At 44.8% G+C, this 25,569-nt stretch overlaps 1 protein-coding gene across 1 annotated transcript in view; it reads left to right on the top strand.

The window, feature by feature from the left end:
- NRPA1 (nuclear RNA polymerase A1) overlaps window positions 1-25,569 on the top strand; it is a 58,717-nt gene that overhangs the window by 23,216 nt on the left and 9,932 nt on the right. Inside the window, exons 9-11 of the mRNA XM_087389255.1 lie at window positions 18,231-18,429; window positions 18,583-18,887; window positions 24,908-25,048. Of these exons, the coding sequence (XP_087245381.1) occupies window positions 18,231-18,429; window positions 18,583-18,887; window positions 24,908-25,048 (645 nt within the window). The remainder of the gene's footprint in view (window positions 1-18,230; window positions 18,430-18,582; window positions 18,888-24,907; window positions 25,049-25,569) is intronic.

The following is a 25,569-nucleotide window of genomic DNA, read 5'->3' as shown; positions in this document are numbered from 1 at the left end:
TTTTTCATCTTTGGCCAAAAGAAATCTCGCTTCACGAGATCATATGTCTTCTCGACCCCTGGATGTCCCGCACACGGGCTATCATGGCATTGTCGAATGACTCTCTGCCTGAGATCATTCTGACCAGGTACTACAACCTTGCCATTTCTAACTAGCATACCATCCCTTATGGTATATCTTGCATAAGTTTGGCCCTTTCTGGATGCCAGGTCATCCTTTTCATTTTCCCCGGGTTTTAACACATGAGCCTTAGGCCATAAGCTCTGGACAAACTCGTCCACCTTCTGAGTTTCTTTTATCTCGGTCATTAGAGCACTCTCTAATACCGTGAAACTCAGGTTGTGCATAATGCGAGATAACGCATCAGCTATCTTATTGTCTTTTCCTCTTCGGTACCGAATCGTTAAATTAAACTCCTGCATGAGCTCTGCCCACCTAGCTTGGCGGCCCCTCAAGTCAGGCTGTTTACAAAAATGTTTCAGAGTATCATGATCTACATCCACATAAAACTCTGAACCATACAGATAATGCCTCCATGTTTTCAAAGCATGGATAACTGCATACAACTCCAATTCATGAGTTGGCCAATTCCTTTGAGAGGGAGAAAGCTTCTTGCTTTCGAAGGCTACTGGCCTTCCCTCTTGAAGGAGAACTGCTCCTACCGCAATGCCACTTGCATCGGTTTCTAGGAACAACGGTTTCTGGGGATCAACTATCTTTAACACCGGTCCTGAGACCACAGCTTGTTTTATGGTGTTAAAACTTTCCTGTTGATTCTGTCCCCAAATAAAAGGTACTTTATCTGAGGTCAGATCAGTCAATGGCGATACTATTCCAGAATATCCCTTGATATGCCTTCTATAAAACTGGACAAATCCCAAGAATGATCGCAACGCGGTCAGACTCTGAGGGATTGGCCAAGTCAGTATCGCAACCACTTTCTTCGGATCCATTTCTACCCCCTGTGGAGTAATTATGAACCCTAAATACTCAAGCCTAACCATACACAGTATAGTTTTCTTTTTATTCACATAAAGACTGGCTTTCCTCAAAGTACTGAACACTATCCTTAAGTGTTCACGATGTTCAGTAAGACTTTTACTGAATATCAAAATGTCGTCAATAAAATGTACTACGAACTTTCCGATATATGGACGTAGTAAATCGTTCATAAGCATGACGAAGGTCGCTGGAGCATTGGTAAGTCCGAAGGGCATTACCAAAAACTCATAATGACCAAACCTGCTTCTAAAAGCGGTTTTATGCACATCCTCGGCTCTAATCCGGATCTGATGATAGCCGCACTTAAGATCTATCTTGCTGAAAATCACGGCTCCATGTAATGCATCTAGCAAATCATCAATCCGAGCCATCGGATACCTGTGCTTAACAGTGATATTATTCAATGCTCTGTAATCTATACAGAGGCGAAACGTATCATCCTTTTTCCTCTTTAATATCACTGGTGAAGCAAAAGGTGAGAAACTTGGTTGAATCTGCCCCAGCTTGAGGTATTCTTCCAGTTGTCTACGCACCTCCGCTTCTTCAGTAAAACTCATTCTATAGGGAGGTCTGTTTACAGGTTCTGCCCCCGGGATCAGTTCAATCTTATGCTGAACTTTCCGCTCTGGAGGTAACCCATAAGGTAGTTCATCCCTAAAGCATTCAGAGAACTCCTCTGTTATAAGATTAGCCAGCTTGGCCATCTCACCACTTTGCGTAACATCAGTGCTAGCCGAAGACTCATCCACCGGCTCTACCGATGCGGTGCAAAGGTACAAAAACTCTACTTGAGCCTTCCTGATTTCCATCACGGAAACCAACGGTCCCTGAGGTATATCTTTTTCACCTCGCAAGACATAAAGCACATCATTCATCTTGAATTGATATACGTGCTTTTTCCAATCAATGGCTGGATTCTTCCTAGAATGCCACGCCATTCCCAGGCTATATCCGCATGAGCAAGCTTAGTCATTTCAAAATCAAGCTTCTCAGCATAGTCCTGAATCCGAAGTTCCAACTGGGTAACCCTTTGGTCCCATACTTCAGTTGAACTTCCATCTGCCATCCTGACTGTGTACGCATAGTCAGATGGACTTGTCTTTAATTTCAGCCTCTTCACGAGCTTGGAGTTAATCACATTGTGAGTTGACGCTGAGTCAAACAACACAATGACATCATGACTGGCCACTTGCCCTTTCATTTTAATTAACTCCGTATCATTGAAGACTGTATACCCCGTTGCTGCGGGCTTAGATAGGATGTTATCAGGTGCACTCGTCACTAACTTAGCAACAGATACACATAATAAACAAGGTACTAACCTCTGAGAAGGTCCCGCCAGTTGCATCTGCATATGTTCCGCATTGGGACTCTCCTGCATTTCCACGTCGCATTCAGATATTATCATACTAGCCGTTCGACGATCTTTGTTCAGTGGACAATCCTTCCACTGATGTCGCTGAAGGTAGCCGAAGCACAATCCTTCTTTCCTAGCTTTCTCTTTTTGTTCAGGGGTCAATGAGGACTTTGACCAAGCCCGGGCTGCCATTGGAGTTATTTTCCTTTTCACCCCAACGGTGGTACTTGTTTTTGTTGGTCCCTCAACCGGCTTCACCTGCTTGGTTTGGCCACTTGGCTGCGAGACATTTGTCTTTGAAACCCATTTCCTCTGAAATCCCCCTTTCCTCGGGTGCTCATACTGAGTCCCTGCCTGCACAAATCCACCAGACCTGCCTCTGGCATCCTCATAGTTCAGGGCTACTGCTATAGATTCATCTAGCGTAGTCACATATTTAGCCCGAACTTCCATTTTTATTTTGTCGTTCAGTCCATAGATATAGTCTTTTAACTGAACCGACATAGGGAGAGGGTCTGTTATTTTCATAACACATTCCCTAAATTTGTCAGTGTACTCTGCCACTGACAAGCTCCTCTGACGAAGATTTCTATAAGCATCCCAAGCTCGGGATTCTTCATCAGGTGGGAGAAAGTGTTTCTTGAATTCAGCTTTGAACCCTTCCCAGGTGGTTGGAGCAACTTGATCCTTCTGTTGCTTTATCCACCATCTATCCGCTGCCTCAATAAACAGGTGTGTGGCCTCGCGGATTTTCTTTAGATCGGATTTAATCTCACAAATGGCGAAGGCTTCTTCCCACTTGTGCAACCAAACCTCGATCACATCAGAGCTGCGCTCGGTCATCCGACCAGCGTACTTCTCCGGTCTATAATTAGCGATATTAGGCACTTTGACCCTAGCGCGCTCTAAGGAAGGTACACTGGGCTCTGGCTCTGCTGGAGCTTTGCCCTTGTCAATCCTAGACGGTCTAGCCGACAAGGCTTGCACCATCTCCCTAATCTCATTTTGACCATCATTCACCTGAAGCTGCTGGTTCATAATCTGCTGTAAAGCATCCTCTAATATTGAGATCCTACCAATCAATGTAGGTGTTGCGTGATGTGACATCTGTTGTGTAGATTGAGCTCTAGACTCACTAGGATTCACCCTTGAACTCTGCCCTTCTGGTTCCATTTCGTTAGAGGGGGGTTTTTTTTTTTTTTTTTTTTTTTTTTAAATATAAATATAAAGGAAAATATATACTGCTTCCTTTTCTGGTTTTCTTTTTTTTCTGCGAAAAACGACAAACTGCAGCGAACGGAAAAAATTGCTCCCTGGGCTTTTCGAATCCCACTGCTTGCACACCGTTCACGAGCTACTGCTGCTCCTGCACACCGTTCATGTTCCAAGTTGCATAAAGGAACTGATCTTAGTTTCGTATTCCGTCAGGTCAGCCCGTCGGCTCTTGAAAGGGGAAATACGTCATAACCTGCCGCACTTGCTTCCTTTTTTATCACGACCAAAATATTGCGCTGTATAAGCTGTCGCTTCACGTTCCATTCAATTAATTTTTCTTCGCTCCTCGTCGAAGTAATTGCGCTGGCCTAAGTATAAAGTCTTTCGTAGACCACGTCGATAGGCGACTCGTCAGCGACGGCTCTTCTCAACGTCACGGCGACCCTCTAGATCCAGCCACCGTATGAGAAGTTCCAACTGCTATATTCGATGACGTACCTTCCCACTAAACTTCTACTGTTCGTCCGTAGCTTCCCTCTTCAAAACTCACGAACGCTTCCTATTCCTTGCGCTCTGATACCAAGTGTTATCGACCTTCCCGTTATCTCTTCTGCTCATACCATAAGTCTCTAATATCGCTGATATTTGTCACGGGCGATGGCTTCTGGTTTTTTCCTCCCAGCCAGCTCTCAAGGAAGGATTCGACTTATTTCGTAATTCAACTAGATTATCCCACATCCTTATCCTTGAGACCCCAATTCCCTAGATAGTTCCTGGCCACATGTCTTCATTCTAGGCCCTTACTTAGATGCATCCTTTTTCACCCCTCTCTTGGAGTTCCCTTTCAAAACAATTGCCCCTTGACAATTCACATATTAGATGCACCTAGACCCAAGCCCTATTAGAACTATCTAGTCAATGCCATTACGCCCTCACCTTGGACCTTGGCAGTTACTTCTCTCGACCATTTAATTACGCACATTAATTATTACAAAAGTTGGCCATCTAAGAGAAAATGCCCACCGATCTATCCGAGGTCATGCTATCTCGGCTAGAGCATAACATCGAAGGTATGTTGAATCTCTACTTTTGCGGCCGCTGGACTCAATTGATATGCTGTTGGAAATTACGCCTACATTATAGCAAGGATATCAACTCCAAATACGCAAGAAGTCCTCACAATGATCCTAAGTTTTATTGGAGTTGCCTTAGCAATATGTTCGTCTTCCTCTTGAGGATGTGCATGAGATAAAATTAAAAGTGAGCCAGTACTGCTGTGCATTGAACTTGTTATAATTAAGGGGACGATCGTCTCAAAAGAGAGCTATTATATAAAGAATGAGACTCAAAGCACCTCTCATAAGAAAAAGACAATCAAGCGATGGCCTTTCAAGTAAAAGCAATGGTACAGGAGGATTGTGATAGTGTGCCATATTAACTAAACCAGTTGTAGATATTGGAGGCATTATTATCAACTATTTAAAGAGCAATGGGTGCGAAAAGTTGAAATGCCCATGCCAAATGGAAGACAAATATAAAAAAAAGGGGAAATCTGGCAAGGTCACAAGTTAGCATGAAGTATTCTGACTACTCTAGAGTCTACCATGTAAAGGCTGTGGGATGTGTTGTGCCTTTAAAGGGGAGACGAGGAATGCTATGGTTACATGGGAGAGCACGACTTTGCACCTTAATCTTATTGTTGTAATACTATGGTTTAGCTGGAATTCATACTGTAATGCCCCCTCATACTATCTTGACTTGCCAAATGTAGCTCTCAATAACAAGGTGGTACCGTGCGTTAGGTAGAGTACGAGTACTAGTACGCTGCACTGTACATGAGAAACTTTTAGGTACGTTAATACAGCTTTGTAAAAAAAAAAATCCCCTAAAAAAGAGAGCGAGAGAAGGGGTAAAAAGGAGAAAAAAAAAAGTTTATTAAAAGTCTCTTTGGAAGACGAAGGATCTTTGAGACTAAAAGAGACTGATACAATGAGATGTGGGGTGGAGCCACTTAGCGGGTATCAACGCCCATGACAAATACAAAGGAAAACCCATTATCCTGAACATAACGAGGTCGACACATAGAGAGAGGACTCTTCGCGCCCATGAAGTGGGAGCCAATGGGGTAGCAACTCTGGGAAGGGGGCATCGATGTGCGAGGCAGATATGGTGGCATATAACATGTGGTAGATCGTTGGTGATTGTCGGTGTGTGTGGTCAGATGTGGTCTTAGTGCACCGTTACTCCTGTGGGTTGGGTCTCTAGTGTGATGAACATGGAAGGAGGGTCCCCTAATGTGATTGATGCCTTAGTCTTCGCAGCCTCTGCCTCCATGGGTCCTGTTGGTCAGTGTTGTCTAGCTAGAAACACTCAGTTATCATACTCTGAGTGGGGTCTAGCTGTGGGTTTTGATCACCCCTGCGTGCTCCGAGCAACTGCTCCTTGTGTCGGACAGCGTGATAGATGAAGGCCACCAAGCATCTCTGGTCTGGGTAGGATAAGAAACTGGATTGACGGACTCCACTGTAACCCCGATCGGTTGCACCCCAGGTCTGAAGAGAGAGGAGATGCCATTGAGTGTGATCTGTGCGTCTATCCTCTGCTTGGTGTGTTGTGTCTCGGTTTTAGGGTCTATGCCTTTCCTACTAACCATGACGGAGATAGCAAGTTGCTTTGCTTGGAAGAACTCTGTGATCGTACTCTGGGATGGGCCGGGCACCTGAGCACGGTCCCCTTCTCCTGTCTCCTCGATTTGATGAGATGATCTCTATGTCAGAATGCCTTGTGAATAAAAGCTACCAGGCATCTCTGGTATGGATATAGGAGAAGTTTGCAGAGGCCCTCGAACCTGTCTCTAAAAAGGCTATGGTATCGTCCATGAATCTCATAGTAGACCGGGCAACGGAAAAGAAAGTGCTCCTCTGACTTCACCTCATGGTGCTTACACAATGTGTAGATACGACTCTCACCCATGAGAGGCTATGCACTGAGTTCATTGCATATGGGATTAACCTCCTAGCCCCGATCTTAGCAAAGCTTTTTAATGAAGCGGTTTGTTTGGGATTTCCACACACTTGGACCATTAACACTATCTCACCCATCCACAAGGTAGGGGATCCCATGAGCCCGGAGAACTACAGGACCATTATGATTGGACGTGTCATGTTCAAGATTTATGCATTAGTACTTGACTCCGAGGTTAGCAGACTTGGAGAGTGTCGAGGACTTAGAGCAGCAGGACAGGCCGGATTCCGGCGTAATCATGGAACCATGGACCACATTCTCACGCTCAGATGTATCATGGAGGAGGCGAGGTCACGGAAGTAGAGGGTTTATTGTTGCTTTGTGGATTTCCGCGAGGCAGTTGACACGGTCCCGAGAGCCCGCCTCATACGGCGCCTACAGGACTTGGGTTATGACCAGGAGATCATTTGGGCTGTCATGGCAGCTTACGAGAGAGTTTCTGGCAGAGTTCGGATAGGATATGGGTGGACAGACTCTTCATGAGTACCATCGGGGTCAAACAAGGGTGTCCTTTGTCGCCTACCTCGTTTGGCCTCAACATTGACGAGCTTGAGACAGTGATGCAGACACAGGGGGGTGTAGGTTGCTCTCGTGCGGGCAGGTTGATCCAGATTTTGCTCTATGCAGATGACGTGGCTCTCTTGTCTTCCTTAGTAGAGAGGCTTTAGAGACACCTAGACGCACTATAGTCCTTTTGTGAGTCTCATGATTTGAAGGTCAACCTGGGTAAAACCAAGGTCATGATCTTCAATACATCTTGAGCCATCATGCGTCAGGAGCAGTTCACATTTGCGGGGTCATCTGTTGAGATAGTTTCATCATACACTTATCTTGGGGTTATCTTCTCCGGACCGAGCTTCACTATGAGACCCACGATGCAGGCACGCTTGAGTAGAGGGTTATGCCTCATTGGCTAGACTAGAGAGGCAGTGCTTCCGTTCGCACTTTCAGGATCCACGCACCAAGGGGTTGCTTTTTGACTCCTTGGCTCGCCCAGCGGGGATGTACGGCAGTCCTTGTTGGGGGCCAGACTTGTCGGATACAGAGTGGGCCCGTGTGGAGCGGCTACATGTTCTCATGTTATCACAGATGATTCATGGTAAATCATCCGTTTCTCACCAGATTATTCAGGCTGAGTTTAAGTCATCCCCTTTACAGCTAGATGCTGCATTTCAGGTCATCATATATCTGTACCGGGTTAGGGAATATGGGGATTATACCTCGGGGCGTAGCAGGCTACCATGGATAGCTCTATCCTCTTCTATGGCACTTGCAACAGGAGGAGATCAGAGGTGTTGGTATGCACGTACAGAGAGATGGTTTGAGCGACTGGGGCTCCACATGGATAGACTACCTTCCTTCCAGTATAGCATGGATGCTTCGTTTTCTCCCCTCTTATCACACGAGGTCAACCAGGTGATTGGTGAGGATCTACTACAGCTACGCACTTTTTGGACCTGGTTGGGACCGAGTGAACTCCTAGTGAAGCTTAGCTTCTATAGAGATCACTTCTTACATATCACAGCGGAGGGTTTCATTGACCCACTAGGATACACATAGATTCACCTACCCCACTCGCCGAGGATCTCTCTTGGGCAGTTCCGGGTCTCTTCACACAGGCTTCGCATCAAGAGCGGCAGAGCAGAGCGACTACCCAAGCGGCGCATATGCACACTGTGTGACATACAGGAGGTTGAGACAAAGGAGCATTTCATCTTCAGGTGTGTGGTGTACTATGAGATCCGAGGACGTTTCCACTGCCTCTTCAAGGATAGTTATGGGATTTCAGCCCGTTTCCTCTTCTACCCAGATCAACGGTGTTTGGCAGGTTTCATTCATGAGGCACTTAGATACCGTGAGAGGATACTCCGAGCACAGAGACAGGAGCAGACTTCTTCCTCGGTATATCCCTCTCAAAGCTCTATCACGGAGTTCTTTCAGCTAGATCACATGGATCCCAATGAGACGAGGCCTCGACATGACCGTGACCTGGAGCTCGTGACCCGACAGCTCAGACAGAGGGTCGACACACAGATCACACTTGGAGACATCCCCTCCTTGTTTAGAGTCGGAGCCCAACTCAGGGGGGTCACAGTAGCCCTGGTTAGACGTAGAGCTACGACCAGGAGACGTGCCAGGACGGCACCTCTGAGTGGCCGACAGCACTCTATTGCCGACTTCATGCCTCCACTGCCTCATCCATCCTGATATCTTGCTGTTGCTGAGGATGATGATGATATTGATGATGATGCTGAGATTGATATATAGTCGACCATGGACATGACTATGTTGTACTTAGGACTTAGTACTGCCATTCTGCATTTTTGCATTTTACATTGGTATGGATGCTCGTTTAGTAGCTCCACTACGACAGCTTGTTGAATCAGGATTTTCACAGTCTCATAGACCCATCGGTCTTCCGAAGACTTTAATAAACTTTCTTTCTTTCTTTCTACGTCGGTATCCCCTTTGCGCACAGGCTCTCGATACGGAGTCGGTGCGATGACACACGTAACTGTCGAAGGGAAATCCTGAGTGAATGTGGTAGATGAATCTGGGTATACCTTGGTGTGCCTTGGTGGGATGATGAAACCCTCTGCTAGAATGTGCAAGCAGTGGTCTCAATAGAAAATGAGCTTCACAGGGAGCTCCGCCTGAACTAGCCAGGTCTTGAGTGTGTGTAGCTGAAGAAGATTCTCCCGGATGATTGGGTTGAATTCGTTGCCCCAGTACGGGACAAATGGAGCATCAATGCTATATTGGAAGGGTGGTAGCCTGCCTATATGAAAACCCAATCTCTCAAACCACCTGCATGTGCGTGCGTACCAACATCTCTGATCACCTTGAGCTGCTAGTGCCAACCAAGGTAGCTTGTGTCGCCCTGTGGTACATGAGCCGTGCGCACGTACTCGGTAGAGAAAACTGATAGTTTGGAATGCCACATCTAACTGAAGAGGAGATGCCCGGAACTCAGCCTGGATGATCTGATGAGGGACAGATGGCTTGTTGCATATCATAGAAGATGCTAGTGCCAACCAAGGTAGCTTGCGTCGCCCTGTGGTACATGAGCCGTGCGCACGTACTCGGTAGAGATAACTGATAGTTTGGAATGCCACATCTAACTGAAGAGGAGATGCCCGGAACTCAGCCTGGATGATCTGATGAGGGACAGATGGCTTGTTGCATATCATAGAAGATGCTAGTGCCAACCAAGGTAGCTTGTGTCGCCCCGAACTCAGCCTGGATGATATGATAAGGGACAAATGGCTTGTTGCATATCATCCGTGAGAGTAGGAGAACCTGTAATCTCTCCACTCGAGTCCACTTTGTGTCGGAGAGGTCCGGTCCCCAACAAGTGCTACCATACATGCCCGCAGGTCGGACCAAGGAGTCAAAAAGGAGAACCTTGGTCCGCGGGTCCTGAAAGTGCGAGTGGAAGCACTGTCTCTCCAGTCGGGCCAAGGAAGCGTAACCTCCACTCATGCGGGCCTGCATCACCGGTCTCGTCGTGAAGGTAGGTCTTGAAAATAGATTTCCCAAGTATGTGTATGATGAAATGAACTCAATTGGTGCCTCGTCAAAAGTTAACTGCTCTCTGTGTGCAACTGCTCTGGAAGTGTTGAAGATCATAACCTTGGTTTTACCTAGGTTGACCCTCAAGTCATGAGACTCGCAAAAAGCCAGTAGTGCATCTAGATGTCTCTGGATCCCCTCAATGGACGAGATAATTACACCACATCATCAGCGTACAAAAGGATCTGGAGCAAGTAATAGCACCTCCTAGTGTCCTCATAAAAGACTCAAGCTCGTCTATGTAGAGGCCAAACAAGGTTGGTGAGAGTGGAGAACCTTGTTTGACGCCAATGGTGCTCAGGAAACTCTAGAAGATAGAAAAGTCGCACACTCTCAGAAATCTATTTTTTTCTTTTCCCCAGAGAAGAAAATTTTCTGGTAATGCTTGAACTCCAAGAAATCTCTCAGCAAAGCACTAAGAAGATAGAAAATTTCCACATCCTGAGAAATCTCATTTCATGCCTTATTTAATTAGAACTTAGAAGATAGAAATGCTTGTAAGATGTAATGATAGTTGTCAAAATTTGGTTTGTAGCTTGGCCACAGTGTGCATCCATCCACTTCACTATCTTGAGGAAGATGCAAAGGAACCTGCAATGAGACCATTGAGGGGAAGGATTCTATGTAATTTATGATCATTGGTTCTGTCGATGCAGTCCCCTCCAACGAAGGTAGAATTACTGATGTGTGGTTAAGCCTTGCACTCTAGTGTCCTGCAGAAGGCTGTTCTGTCAAACTTGTGCTTATGCGGAAGTTTGTTTCCCTTTTATGTTGGGCATGAAAAGCTAGTGAATGCTGGCAGGTGGAGAGTTGTCTGGCAAATGATCATCAAGACGTAAGGACTATGGGTTACAGCCCGTGCCGACACGATCTCTGCTCGACGAACTTTCGAGCAATTCCGCCTACTGACGCAATATTTTGCCAATTCCTCTTAGCCACGGGTGGGCGACACTATGAGCTTGCTGCTCGTGAATTTTGACCTCAAATGCTTGCGGGAATAAGGAGAAACCAGCAAAATACCAGTCGGAGAAGGCACTACTGTCATGAGCAATGTTGTGCGTTTTTTTGACAATCCTCTTTGCTGGAAGTAGTCCTCAGTAAGAGCTTCCATTTGCCTTTGAAAGCCCTCCCAAAGCTTTTCTCTTCAGCTTCAATTGCACCCTCCAATTTCAGACTGCTCAATTTGGGGGTAACAGTGATATCTGCTTCTAAGATGAACCATTGAATATGGTTAAGTGCTAGAAAGTTTCATTATTATGTCAGTTATCTTTGGTCTTTTGGATGTTTGACCATTGGAAGTGATTTGAGGCATTTTTCAGTCTTATCTTTGGAGCACTGTCCTGCAGTTTGACAGTTTTGGTAAATGCTCATAATGCATTTATGTTTTGAATATGCTTGAATCATCCTGTCACCGTACTGTGGCTAGCTGCACACATAGCAAGTGTCAGATGTGGCTAATCCTTTTGCAGAAAGGTGTCACTACCATGTTAAGAAAATAGTTCTCATGGTGTAAGAACCTGTAAGAACCATGGATAACTCAAGAAGACCAATGCATTGGATCTGTAAAAGATGTTTGTCTGGATGCATGAAGTCCTGTACTAAAGAACTCACACAAAACACTCATATGTGATCAGTAAGTATGTGCACAATAAATAAATAAATATCAGCAGAAAAATAGAAAATATAGTAATAATGTCCAAAACTCGTCCAATGAAACACAATAAAAGCTTAGTCCTCATGCTTCTTTCGTCCTCTTTCCACAAACATTGTTAAAATCATCTTCTACATTCTAGTGTAAAGCACTGAGAAATCTTCTTGTACCCAAATAAAAGCTGTTCCAACAGCTTCAATCAATGACCAGCAATGAATTCATAATGAAAAAAGATGCTAGATGGTGCCAAAGCGCACAACCATCAACCCGAAAGTGACTAGCAATGTTCTAGAATGAAATTATTAATTCTGGAGCAGAAAACTATGCCCAGAAGTGGGAAAACATCAACCGGGGTGGCAAAAACAACTGGTGCTTCATATGGTTGGGTCTAACCCCGAATTTTATGAAAAGAAGTCAAAAATGAAATGAGCATGACAGGTTAGTTAAAACATAGATATATGGGGAACTCCCCATCTTGCACACGAATGCTATTCAATTGGCTCTTTAGAGGGATTTTAAAAACTGGCCAAGACCACAAGGATTGAGCCTGCTCCCCGTCGTGCTCCTTCTCTCCTTCCTAGCTTCTCTGCCTTCCCTCCCAGCCCCCCTCTCAGCCTCTAAGCCTTCTCACCTCCTCCTACCCCCTACCTGCTCCAGGACCTGCCAAGGATGCATCTGCAAATGACGTTTTCCCTCCTGCTACATGCTTCTGCAGATTTGCACCTGATTGGAAGCTGCTCATATACATTCGAATCTGCTCCAGATCCTGCGCGCCTGGACTTTCCAACCTAGAAAAACCATCCTCCCAATAAACAATAGCTAAGAGGCATAGGACGAGCTCTGAGGGTAAAGCAGAAAGCATCCAGTCCCTGGCCTATAACCAAGAAAGGTGGGACCCATGGACGCGTGAAAAGAGAGTGTGGGGCTTTCAACCTCCACATCCTTCTTGAGCTGCAGCAGCTCATCTTTTGAAGGTTCTCGCAGCCGGTGGAAGTGGTCGAGGATTGCTTGGATGGGGAGGGGATCCATTCGACGATCAATTAATGCGAGAAGCCGACTCCAACACAAAGGAGATCTGTCCATTTTGCAAAGGCTGGAGGGGACATGCCGAGGGAGACAAAAAAGTGGAGGGTAGGAACTCTAAGGGGAAGTTAAGAGTAGGGAGAGGGAGGGGCTGAGAGCAGACGGAGGGGCTAAGGGAAGAGGGAGGGGCTAAGGGAAGAGGGAGGGGTTGAGGGAGGGGGTGAAGCTGATAGGTAAAGGGAGAGGCTGAGGAAGAGGGAGAGTCCGGGAGAGAGGCTGAGGGAGGGAAGAGGGAGGGGCTAAAGGAACTACTCACTGCAAATTTGAACCTGTTAAAATCGCCTTTTTGAACCTGACTTTCTGCTGTTAGAATTCTCGTTTTTGGATCTGTTGAAGTTGACACTTGGAGCAAGAAAAAACTAGCTAAACCCGCACTGATTTTGGAGCTTCCCCTTGCTGCTCTTGCAGTCGAAATTTGAAGCTATTAAACACTTTGCAAAGAGCAGGTTTAGGGCAGCAAATGACCCTGATTTGGGGCAGCTCTCCCCAGGCACAAGTACAGCAAGGCTGTACGAATGCAATGCAGCTTCCCTGGCCAAGAGTAACAACGATTTGCAGCAGAACCAAGGGGTTTTTAAATCCGCGAAGGCCACCAACACAGTACTATAGGCTAGTCCTTTGGCACTTGGTTCCCAAAGGATTTCTCTCACCCCCTTCACTTTGGGCTTGATCTGGTAGAGGAGGACATGCGGGTTACTTCGCTGTTTACCAGAGATTCCCATGTCTGCCTCAGGCTTACCATCGACTTCTTGCCACCAACCTGTGTAGATCAGAGAGCCCTCCCCCCCCCGACCGAACCCCCCTTCCTTGTCTGCAGTGGGAACAATCAGATATGATGGGGTTCACAAAGTTATGTCTCTGACCCGAACATACTAGATGATCATATTATGCTCTAGCGCCCAAATGGTTCTATCTTTTGGCAGAGAATCGAGATTACGAGGAGACAGAATCGGTGTAGGATATGTAAGACCTTTGGGCACTTTTTAAGAGATCGCCCAAAGAAGAAGAAAATGCGAATAAATCTTCTAGTGCAGCCCCTCCTCGTTCTTGAAAAAGTGCTCTCACGGAACCTTCCACATGTTCGGCACTAGCTACGTGTTCCTCACCTCTTGCTCTAGTTGCCTGTTCCGTACCTACTACCCCGCGTTGGGTGACAGTTAGTCCCCCACCATCTGCAAACCAGGAGGACACTTCTCATGCCTCACACCCTCCGCCACTAAGGACTATTGAAATCCAGTTTTGGTCATTGCTAGTGATTCTCATGAGCTGCGGCCAGCGATATCTCAGCTGCCCCAACCCCCCTCCTCGTTCTCAACAAAGTGCTCTCACGGAACCTCCTACATGTTCGGCACTAGCTACGTGTCCCTCACCTATTGATCTAGCTTCCGATTCCATACCTACTACCCCATACCCCACGTTGGGTGACAAATAGTCCCCCACCACTTGCAAATCAGGAGGGCACTTCTCATGCCTCAGACTGCCCTCCAATAGGGACTAGTGAAATCCAATTTTGGTCATTGCTAGTGATTCTCACGAGCTGCAGCCAGCGATATCTCAGCTGCCCCAACCCCAGTTTTGGACCAAGCCTTTGATGCAGCTTCTTTGGATCCTCTTCCACATCCTCATCCTTTGTTCAAGCAGCCCCCTTTCACCTCAGCTCCTTAATCTCCCTTCCTTGTCTAGGGAAGTGTGTGGCTCTTGCATCTTCCTCATTTGTACATTCGGAGAAAATCTCTCTCTCCCCAGGTTGACCTTGGAGATGTCGAGTTTGTACCCTCTTCTTTTGGAGATTCAGCTCTTGGTATTCCTGTTGACAGGGTGTCTCCTACCACAGGTGTGGGAGCTCTTTCCTATATGGATTTTCCTCCTCTACAGTACTCTAAGAGATCTTCTACTGAGGAGGGAGTAGTTTGCATCACCAGGTCGGCTAAGGTGTTCCACCACCCTAGCTTCTCCCGACGATGAGGATTGTTAATTGGAACATACATGGCCTTGGTGATGTGCCTCATCGCTGCCGTAGTTAGCTATTTTGAAATCAGCTTCATCCAAGGGTTACTGGGGGACCCACTGATCTTAGGAGCATGAATTGATGCGAGCACAAATTGATGCAAGAGATTGCTCAAAATCAGGTAAACTGCTCCCAAGTCATACTTTTTGGTCTCTTGCTTTGGGCACTAGAGGGGAGTATGCATTACAATATCATATACCTTTCTTCACTTTGTGGTTGGACATGATGTTACTATACCCTGCAGAGCACAATGGATTATTTTGTTGTTTGAGGAACGTAAGGTTACTCTTCTCAACCTTTATGCTCCCAACAACAAAGGGACCATGTCCTTTTCTGGAAGGAACTTCTTTCTTGGGCCTCTATTGTAGAGTCGTGGATTATTGGAGGCGACTTCAACATATGAAAATAGGAGGGAGAGAAGGTGCCATTCATTTACTTTAGAGAGCAGCTTGGGATGCCTTTCTCTTTCATCTCAGTGAGAAAGAGATTCTTGGATAGATGATCCCTTTCATACTTTGCCACATCCGCTCCTGTTTTGTTGGTCGAATGGGACGTAAGAAAAGCCCATTCACTTGGGTTTTCTAGAGGGTGCTCTTCAATGCTTTGGATTCTCGAATGCTTAGATTACAAGGGTTTCTTCCTTGTACAGATCAGACCACAGCTAGGTGCTCATTGGAGAAGAAAGGGGAGAGAGGTTTCAGATTTCTAGATCAGTTCACCAGAGATGCAATGAGCATATTTTTGTGGCTGAAGCAATGAGCATATTTTTGGGAATTCAGGCAGATGTTACTAGGCTGAGACTACAGGATGATGAGTGATACTTCTGTTTGGCAGCTGGTGCACATATTAATTGGAGTGGCTAAGACACTCAAGTTGCATGGCTGATTTTGGTTTAACTTGGATTTAGGGGGGTGCTTCTATTAGATATTTGGGCTACACATCGGTATGGGCATTTCTCCTTTGCAGCAAATCGCGCCAATGTTGGAGACTATCAGGAGGAAATTCTATTTTGCAGCTTAGTCAAACGTGACTTAGATTCCGGGTAGTGGTGGTCAACCAAGTATTGCTGGCCACAGCATGTTTTGTTTGCTCTTGTTAGTGCCATTTCAGAGAATGCATCACGCAGCTCAAAAGGCTGATAAGGAATTTTCTTTGGAGTAGTCTAGATTGTTTAGCAGACACCACAGGATGGCTTGGGAGCCTTTGATCCTACCCATATGGAAGGACATCTCAATATAATAGATCTAGGCTTGCCTAGCAGAGCTTTACTATGCAAGATTGTGGTCAAAAGTTCCTTGCCAAGACAGAAACCATAGAAGGATATCTTGATAGATGCACTCTCATTCCACAGGTGAAGATTGGATGGATAGTACTAGGTGGATATTTACCTCAGCCCAGCTCAGGGCTCCTTCCTCCCCTCTTATGGCTGCTATTGAAAGCTTGGGCGTGCTTTAGGAGTACTCTTGGGAGAGTCTCCCCTTCCTCTTGGGAAGAGATTGATAGGTGGCCAGTCATGTGGGATCACAATATACTTGATGATCATGGTAGACCATCAGGCACTTCTCACTATATGTAGTGGTCTAGTTGCGGAGAGGTCCTGGTCCCTCAGTGGATTCTTAAAAGGTCTTGAAAAGCCTTCCAGATGATCGTAGATTTCAGGAATTGCAGGAAGAATCTGGGAGATTGATGCAGCCATACCCTTGGATTGGGTTTTTTTGAAGGATAGATTTTATCCTCAGGATACTTGGCTAGGAGCCTTTACGAGATCAGGTGATCCCACTTCAGGTTGTAGGACTACGAGGATAAGACGATGATCCCTTGGTCTTCGATGTTCATTCTAAGGCCATGTTATCCAGATCTACATATGACATCCTTATGCATATTGCATTTCAGCCTGTCAGGTCTGTAGGTCATGTGTAGCAGTGTTTTTTGGCTTCAAGGATGATACCTAGATCCTAACCCAGGTCACATTCATGGAGGCTTTGGCTCTCAGCTCAGCCTTAGAGGCTGGAAAGCACACTAGAGCTCCTCATTGGGAGAATTATCAGATTGCTACTGATTTCTAGAAATCCTTTTGAAAGAGACTCTAGAAATCCCTCCGGAATAGAAAAACCACTTTTTTCTTTTGGCTTTCTATTCATGGAAGGACCACAGTGAACCAATGGAGGTCCATGTTCGGGCAGATTCCACACATATCCCTTGGCTTTTTGCTGAGGAGTCTATCTAGCATTGCTTATGGGACTACACACAATGAGGAGCACCTGGAAGGGGATTGCTAGATTATTAAGCACCTTTACACATGCTCCTTTTTCCACGACTCTCGTGGGGCCTCATGTGTTTTACAAGAGCATGACTCTTCTTGGACCTTCTGTTTGACGACATTCGGTTGAGTCATGCTCTCTGAATGACGTTCTTGATTCTCCATATAGACTGGCACAAGCCCTCTGTGGACAGATTCTGGCGAGGATTATGGATGGTTTCTAGTTCTATCCTGCACACACATTGGCTAGTATTTGGATAGATACGGTACACACCTTGCTGACCATTTGTCCTTTTGTATTGCGTACAGAATCTCGATGAACGTGGAGATGATCTCAATCTGGTAAGGCATGCTGACAGGAGGAGGGTGATCTGGTAAATGATCATCAAGTCATAAGGACTTGGACAAACCTATGGGTTGTAAAATAACTCTATGTGGTGGAGTCCACCCGTGCACTAACTCCCAACATCTTGTCATTGTAGTGTGATTTGTTGTACACATAGAAATATGAGGTGTGGCTAATAAAGGTGTCACTACCATGTTAACATGATAAGTCTCATGGTGTAAGAATCATGGATAATGTGATCATTGAACTGAAGAAGACCATTGCTTTGGATTTGTAGAAGATGTCTGACTTGGATGTGCAAAGTCCTATAAGAAAGAGCTCAGACAAAACACTCACATGTGTTATCACTAAGTAGGTGCACAAGAATAAATAAGCATTAGCTGAAAAATAGAAAATATAGTAATAATGTCCATCAGATAATGTGTAGTGTGTACATCTTTGAACATGTCTCCCTTTTGAAACACGTCCATGGGTTTTCTACCAAACTGAAATGATGTATTGGTTGGCTCCTTGTTTTTTCATCTGCTGTAGCATTGAGGCCTTTTTAAAACTGTTGCATGTGAGATGCGTGATTATTTTATACGACACATTAACATGCTAATGAGGCACTGTAATGCCGAAGCAGCCCTTCACAATTATACCAAGTTCGGCTTCTTTGCTTTACAATTATACAACAAAATAGTGAAACTTGTTTTTTTGGGATCCTTTCAGACTTGTTGACACTGCTGTAAAGACATCAAGAAGTGGTTATCTGCAAAGATGCCTCATGAAAAATCTGGAGTGTCTGAGAGTGCATTATGATTACACCGTTCGCAATTCAGATGGATCCATCATTCAGTTCCGATATGGAGAGGATGGTATTGATGTCATGAAGACCAAATATCTCACACGTTTTAAAGAGCTGGCTGTGGTAGGTCTCCAGCCATTGCCCCGTTCTGGACGTAATATCTTACATTTTTAAAATTAGATTTGGGTTGGTGCCTTTGTAGACTTAATAAGAGAAAGCATGGCTTCTGGTCTTTGGAAAAATTATGACAGGCTGGTTAACTTGTTGCATTTCTAGAATCATAACCTGATATCCAAAAAGATTGGGGGAAACGCCTGCAAGTTTCAAAAAGGAGGACAAACTTTGCAAGAGAACCAATCATCTTTCGAGATCGTCTCCGAATCATTTGAAAGCCAGCTAAAAGACTTTTTGCAGACATTACCTAAGACAAAGAGAAGGGGTTTGGGTCTGAGGAGGCATAAAGATCGTTTGGAATTTAGGGATCTAATGTGTCTCAATTTCTTGTCAAGCTGTGCTGAACCAGGGGAGCCTGTAGGAGTCCTAGCTGCTCAATCGATCGGAGAGCCGTCTACCCAGATGACGTATTTCTTTGGACAAGTTTGATATTATGAATGTTAGTTGTTGGGTTTTTGTGTCAATTGTCTTCGTCCCTTGTCACATGCTTGGTATGATATATATGCATCATAATCATAAACAACATTCAGTTGACTACTACTATTTTCCAGTTTGCTTACCTGTAGAATTTGCTATTGGCTTTCTGCAAATTGCTTGGGCACAAAAGGAATTTGTTAAGTAGGACACAAGATACAAGTTCTTTGTGAGAAGCATGTTTTGTAGGATTCGTGTCGATGCTTTTTAAGTAGAAGTAGACAAGATACAGGTTCTTTGTGAGAAGCATGCTTTGTAGGACGTGATTCTAAACCCTAGATCCTCCTCCTAACCCTGGAACCTACTTTTGCACCCTAGCACCTCCTTCTAAAACATAAACTCTTCATTACCCCAATCGTGTCGATGAATGATTCTATCATGTAAGCACACACAACATCTACTTTACACACTTGAGCCAGAATACATAAGCTACACATACTACGACGACGGTGTATCTATAGGTGACAAAAAGCCTTGGAAGATGAATGTGCACCTTAGGATGCTGATATTATTTGCAGCCACTATCTCTGGCATGCACTTTTTCGAACGGGGGTTCTTTGTTGTCATTTGGTGCACAGCCACTTTAATGCTTGTGATGCATTTTTGGGACAGATATATGGTGTTGTTGAATGTGAAACAAAGAGAACATGCATATCCACATTAGAAGAGCCCACTATTAGATCTTTTGCATAGAAGGACTCACATTAAGTTTTCCCCTTCTTCTTATCGCTTTACCTAGGAATCATGGATTCTTTTTTCAAGTTAGTTTCGTTAAAAAGCTAAACTTTCATATTGGCGTCGAAAGTTTGTATGCCCTAATAAAAATAAATGTTTGAAACATTCGCCAAGATTTGAAACTTTTATGAAATAAAATTTAAATTTTCGCCACCAGGATTTTCATGTTCCTTCAAAATTTAAAAGAAAAAATATAAAAAAGTACTACATTCTACCAATATTATGAAACTTAAAAAATGAGCTTGATAGCTTTCACCAAGATTTTATATTAATATATATACCCCAAAAGTCTTTGCAATACAAAAGGCTTAATGTTGTGGATGCCTTGGATTTGTTATGGCCACATGTCTTCTTTTGTGAGGGAAGTATTGATGGAAAGATGCAAAATTATAAGCAATGAGGGCACAAGCCCCCTTTATCGTATGCACTCAAAATCTAATATGGAATTTGAACAATGAATCGTTCTGAACTTTTATAGATGACTCTTTTAGAAAGGTTTGGGGTTTGGGGTGAGGAGGTACAGAGATTGCACTTCTAGACGCATCGGATTAACGTGGCTAGCATTGTTATCCTCTATGGCACTATCAACAGCAGGTGATCATAGATGCTAGTTTCATGCACAGAGAGATGGTTTGAGCGACTGGGACTCCACATGGATAGACTCCCTCCTTCCAATATAGCATTGACACGCTTTTCCCTCTCCTATCTCATGAGGTCAACCAAGTCATTCGTGAGGATCTTTTGCAGCTACACGCATTCGGGACTTGGTTGGGACCGAGCGGGCTTCCAGTGAAGCTCAGCTTCTACATGGATCATTGTTTACATATCACAGCGGTGGGTTTTATCGACCCACCAGGGTATATGCAAATCCACCTACCCCACTCACTGAGGATCTCTATTGGGTAGTTTCGGGTCTCTTCACATAGAATCCCCATCGAGAGTGGCAGGGTTGAGGGTTTGCCTAGAGATAGGCGCATATGCACATTATGTGACATCCAGGAGAATGAGTCGGAGGAGCATTTCATTTTCAAATGTCCAGTATACTATGAGATCCAAGGACGCTTCTATTGACTCCTCAGAGACACTTTTAGGATATTATTCCGCTTTCTCTCCTTTCCAGACTAAAGATGCTTAGCCACCTTCATTCATGAGGCAGTTAGACACCGCGAGTATCTATTTCGATCACGGAGACATGAACATACCTCCTTGATAGACTCTTCTCAGAGCTCGATCACTGAGTTCTTCTGGCCAGACCATGCGGGCTCCCACACCACGGGGCCCCGTCATGATCGTGACATAGAGCCAACAACACGATAGCTCAGGCAGAGGATTGATGTATAGATTATGCTTAGGGGTATTTCTTCTCTATTCCGAGTTAGGGCTCCACTGACAGGGGTCACTGTAGCCCTTATTAGACGTAGAGCTACGACTAGGAGACGACATAGGACCAGGTCCGTGGGCAGTCGTCAGCACTCTTGTTGGAGATATCATAGTCAAAGAGTGTGTTAGTGTGTAGTACTAGGTGATCTAGTACTAGTTTATGTGTGAGTCTTGTGTGAGTGCCACGTGTCATCATGGGACTTATCCCATATGCACTAGGTGCTAGAGTGTGTGTGAGTAGCCTATATAAAGGCTTGTACTTCACTTGTCATTCTATACTTGATGAATGAATGAAAGCCTTTGTCATGTCTTCATTTGAGCATCATTTTCTCACACCCTAACCTTTTCTCTCTCTCTCTCTCTCTCTCTCTCTCTCTCTCTCTCTCCCATGTTTTCAACATGGTATCAGAGCCACTTAGCCTTGCCATAGCCATAGATGCCATGTCATCCTAGACCTAACCCTAACCCTAATTCGAAACCCTAAATCTGCTCAGCTGCCCTATTTTGTCCTTTGCTGCCTTCTCTTTTCTGCTGGCTCATTCCGCCTAGGGTTTCTGCACCACATACCTCGATTGCTTCTCCTCTTGTAATCACCTTTGCCTCGCCTCTTCTTTTCTACACAATTGCCCTCCATAGCTTGGTTTTCACCCTGTTTTGTCCTCTCCGTAGCCAGCCACCTTCATTCCTAGGTGCTCTTGGTGGCTTTCCTGCGTGCTAGTCGGGTCGTTTCCTTAGGCCAACCTGCAGCTGCTGCCATCTTTGCTTCATAGTCGGCACCTCCAAGTGACTCCAATCCTACAGCCGATCATCTGTCTGCCTCCAAGTGCTGCGTGGTGATCAGGGTCTTCAATTCGGAGCTTTTCCAGCCTCTCCAAGTGCTGCTCCGTGCATTTCGGAGCAGACCAAGCCATCGAATTTCTGCTACAGGCTTCTACAGCTGCATTACTTGAGCCGACTTTGCTTTCGGACCTGCCTGTGGAGGTTTTTGAGTGGTTCCAGCCTTCGACCAGCTGCTCCAGCAATCTCTAAGACCATTTCCTCACCCAACTTGTCCACGTGAGGACTGCTCGTGTTTTGGAGCCTTCTGCCAGCCATCATATTTGCTGGTCTCCTCACCTTATTGCACGCCTTCTGGAAGCCCTCTTTCATCATGACTTTCTTCTCTTCAAGTTCCCTACTCGTGGTGGAGTTCAAGGGGGAAGGGTTTCCCACGTGGCAAACCAAGATGCGACTATTGTTGATGCGTGAAGGAGTTTGGGATGTTGTTAAGGAACAGCAACAACGCAATTTATGAAAGCAACAGAATGCCAGGGCCATTGCTCTTATTGGTCTTTGCGTGGCTGACTCTCTCATTCATCATGTGGACTTCAAGTCAACTGCTAAGGAGGTTGGGGATCGCCTTGAGAAGTTCTTTGGTAATAAAATCACCAACTCTAAAGTCTTTTTGAAGCTTAAATTTTATGATCTGAAAATGGAAGAGAGTGATGAGTTGAGTGATCATCTAGCCCGGTTTCAATCTCTTGTTCAACAACTCTCAAGTTTGAAGAGTGTTCCTGATGATGAAGATAAGATGGCTGTCCTTCTGAAGAGTATGCATGGCATTTCTCGCTTTGAGCACTTTCTTGAGATCCTTCGTCTTGCCACTACCACGTTGGATGATATGGTGGCCCTCCTCATTGAGAAGGATCGTCGCAATAAGGAAGCCGCTCTTGCCTCTCCTATTGATCATGCATTTGCTTCCACAAGTAAATGGAAGACCAACAAGAACATTATTTGCAAGTTTTGCAAAAGGAAAGGACACATTGAAGCCCATTGCTTCAAGAAGACAGCACAGGAATAAGAGAAGCATTATGCCAATTTTCTTGCTGAAGAGGAAGCTGAATGCGAAGAGCCCCCAAAGGAGATACATGCAGCTACAACAGAGGTTCATGGCCTCTTTCTTGACGACGAGGATCCATTTGACCAAGGTTGGGATTTCTAGGCCCCTATGCTATGTGTGTTTGTGTTGCGTCACATAAAGGTTCTCAGCCTTGAGTTGTCCCTCTAAATTGAATGTATTTGGAGTCAATAAGAGGTCCTCTGCCTTGGGTTGTCCCCCAAAAATGATTGTATTGTGTTTTACTTTGGTTGATGGTATTGACCACCTAGTTCAGAGTAAGGGGGAATGACGAGTGATGGTTTGCTCTTGCCGGTTGCAAGCTGACTGAGAAGTCACTATCACACGGGAGGTGTTGGATGGTTGGACTTGCTCTTTGCAGTATTGCGGTGGAGGGGGGATCGGTCTACTCTTGCGTGTTGGGTCTCACACCTCTTTGCTCTGAAGGGGGGTGTTGGAGATATCATAGTCAAAGAGTGTGTTAGTGTGTAGTACTAGGTGATCTAGTAGTAGTTTATGTGTGTGAGTCTTGTGTGAGTGCCACATGTCACCATGGGACTTATCCCATATGCACTAGGTGCTAGAGTGTGTGTGAGTACCTATATAAAGGCTTGTACTTCACTTGTCATTATATACTTGATGAATGAATGAAAGCCTTTATCATGTCTTCATTTGAGCATCATTTCCTCACACCCTAACCTTCTCTCTCTCTCTCTCTCTCCCACCATGTTTTGAACAACTCTATCTTTGACTTTATGCTCTCACTACCTCCTTGACGCTCTAATGGTGAGGATGTTAGTGTTGTGTACACGATCATCATTTTGACATGACTATGTAGCAGTCAGAACTAATCATTGTGACATGACTATGTAGCACTCAGCACTTATCAATTGCATTCTGCATTGGAGTGGATGCTCGTTCAGTAGCTCCACCCACACAGCTTGTTTGTAGAAGGATTTTAGACTTTCTTTCTTTCTACATTCGTCATCAAACCATGGGTTTTGGGGCATCTTCCCGTTTGGAACATGTGTAGATCGGGTCATAGGAAAAGATCTGATGGCAGCATCCTATACTACCGAGACAAGAACCTCTAAAACACGCGTGAGGTTCATCTCGTCACCAAGTAGAGCTGGAAGCTCTGAAACTAGGTGGCTCTCGTATACCGGGTCAAGGGCGTGATCAAAGTGGATATGAATGTGAGTAGGTGTGGGAGGGGCCCTTCTCATGACTGGCAAGGCAGGTTCAAAAGATTGCTCTAGAAAACAGGCATCAAGCCACTACCTATGCTCTAAAACAGTGGAAAAGCAGAATGGAGTGGCACCTTGTTTAGGCAGTGAGTTCTATGCTCAAAGACATGAGAATGCCCAAATATTTTGGGAAGGGGCTGTATTTACAACTACTTTTATGCTGAACAAGTGTCCCACTAACGAAGTGAAAAGATGACACCTTAAGACGTCGTTAAGCAAATTGGCCTTTTTGTATTCTTCTTGCAATGGTCATGATGGAAAATAGCTATTTACAAGATTTCATGTTCAGAACTCAAGTATATTAGAACAAAGCTGTCCATACAGACCTTGCCCTGGAAAAAAGTGTTCTTCAATCTATCATCTCAGTTTGTATTTCGGTTAAATTTCTGTATGATATGGTCAACATCTCATTCAGGTTTCCAGTGAATGTTTTACATTTTAAAAGTTTTAGGATTGTCTATTTGTGAATTGGTGATCAAGGGTTGGTGTAGTCTAAATCTGGTAATCATTATTGAAGAGGATTGGGTTGTGGGTCCATGAGCAATCACTGTTGGCTTTCCAAATATGATTGTTTCCTTCAAATAAATAACTCCAAAATCTGCTTATTATTTTCCATTCAGAAACTCATACAGCAATGAAGGACCGACACTTGGTATTTTTACGTGAATTGGTTGATTGTGAAAGAAACTCTATGCTCACTTGATCATTACTGCAGGCTGAACACGTTTCACTTTGCTGGACGAGGAGAAATGAATGTGACGCTTGGAATTCCTCGCTTGCGTGAGATTCTCATGACAGCAGCAAAGAAAATTGCCACCCCAGTGATGACTTGTCCTCTTCACCATGGAAAGACCAGGTGGATCAATGTCCCTATATTGCCATGGCTGTATACTGATTGTTTTGAAAGCTTAACCAGGGAAAGAAGTTCCATAATTTTATATTTATATTTCAGTGACCCTTCTTTTTAGTCAGAGCCATATTTCTCAAAGCTCGGAAGGAATCAAGCATTGGCTCATTCTTCCAAGTGATGACCACTGTATAGAGTTGGCGAACTTTGGATCTTGAAAGTCAGCCCAGTTTTCAGATGAGACTACCATCCTGGCTGTGATACAGCAAAGCCCTAAATGCTCTCTCTTCTTTTTCATTTGACTGGATGAGAAGGAGCTATTGCCAAAAACTTTTTCATCTGGTCCTAGAAAACCTTTGGAACTTAATAGGGATTTCTCCGTAAACCTGCTATTTGTCCCCTTGACCTCTTTTTCCTTGCTGTATTGTGTTCTTCTTGATCAGTTCAGAAATCATTTCACAATTGATAGAACTAAGAGAGATCTAGTGCATGCATGGCGTATTCAACTACTGCACATACTGTCACACTTG

The sequence above is a fragment of the Dipteris shenzhenensis genome, chromosome 18 (genome assembly GCF_047967505.1).
Source record: "Dipteris shenzhenensis isolate YYH24624 ecotype China chromosome 18, Dip_SZ_1.0, whole genome shotgun sequence".
Taxonomy (NCBI): Eukaryota; Viridiplantae; Streptophyta; class Polypodiopsida; order Gleicheniales; family Dipteridaceae; genus Dipteris; species Dipteris shenzhenensis.
The sequence above is the reverse complement of the archived record's forward strand: the minus strand, read 5'-3'. Positions and strand labels throughout refer to the sequence as shown.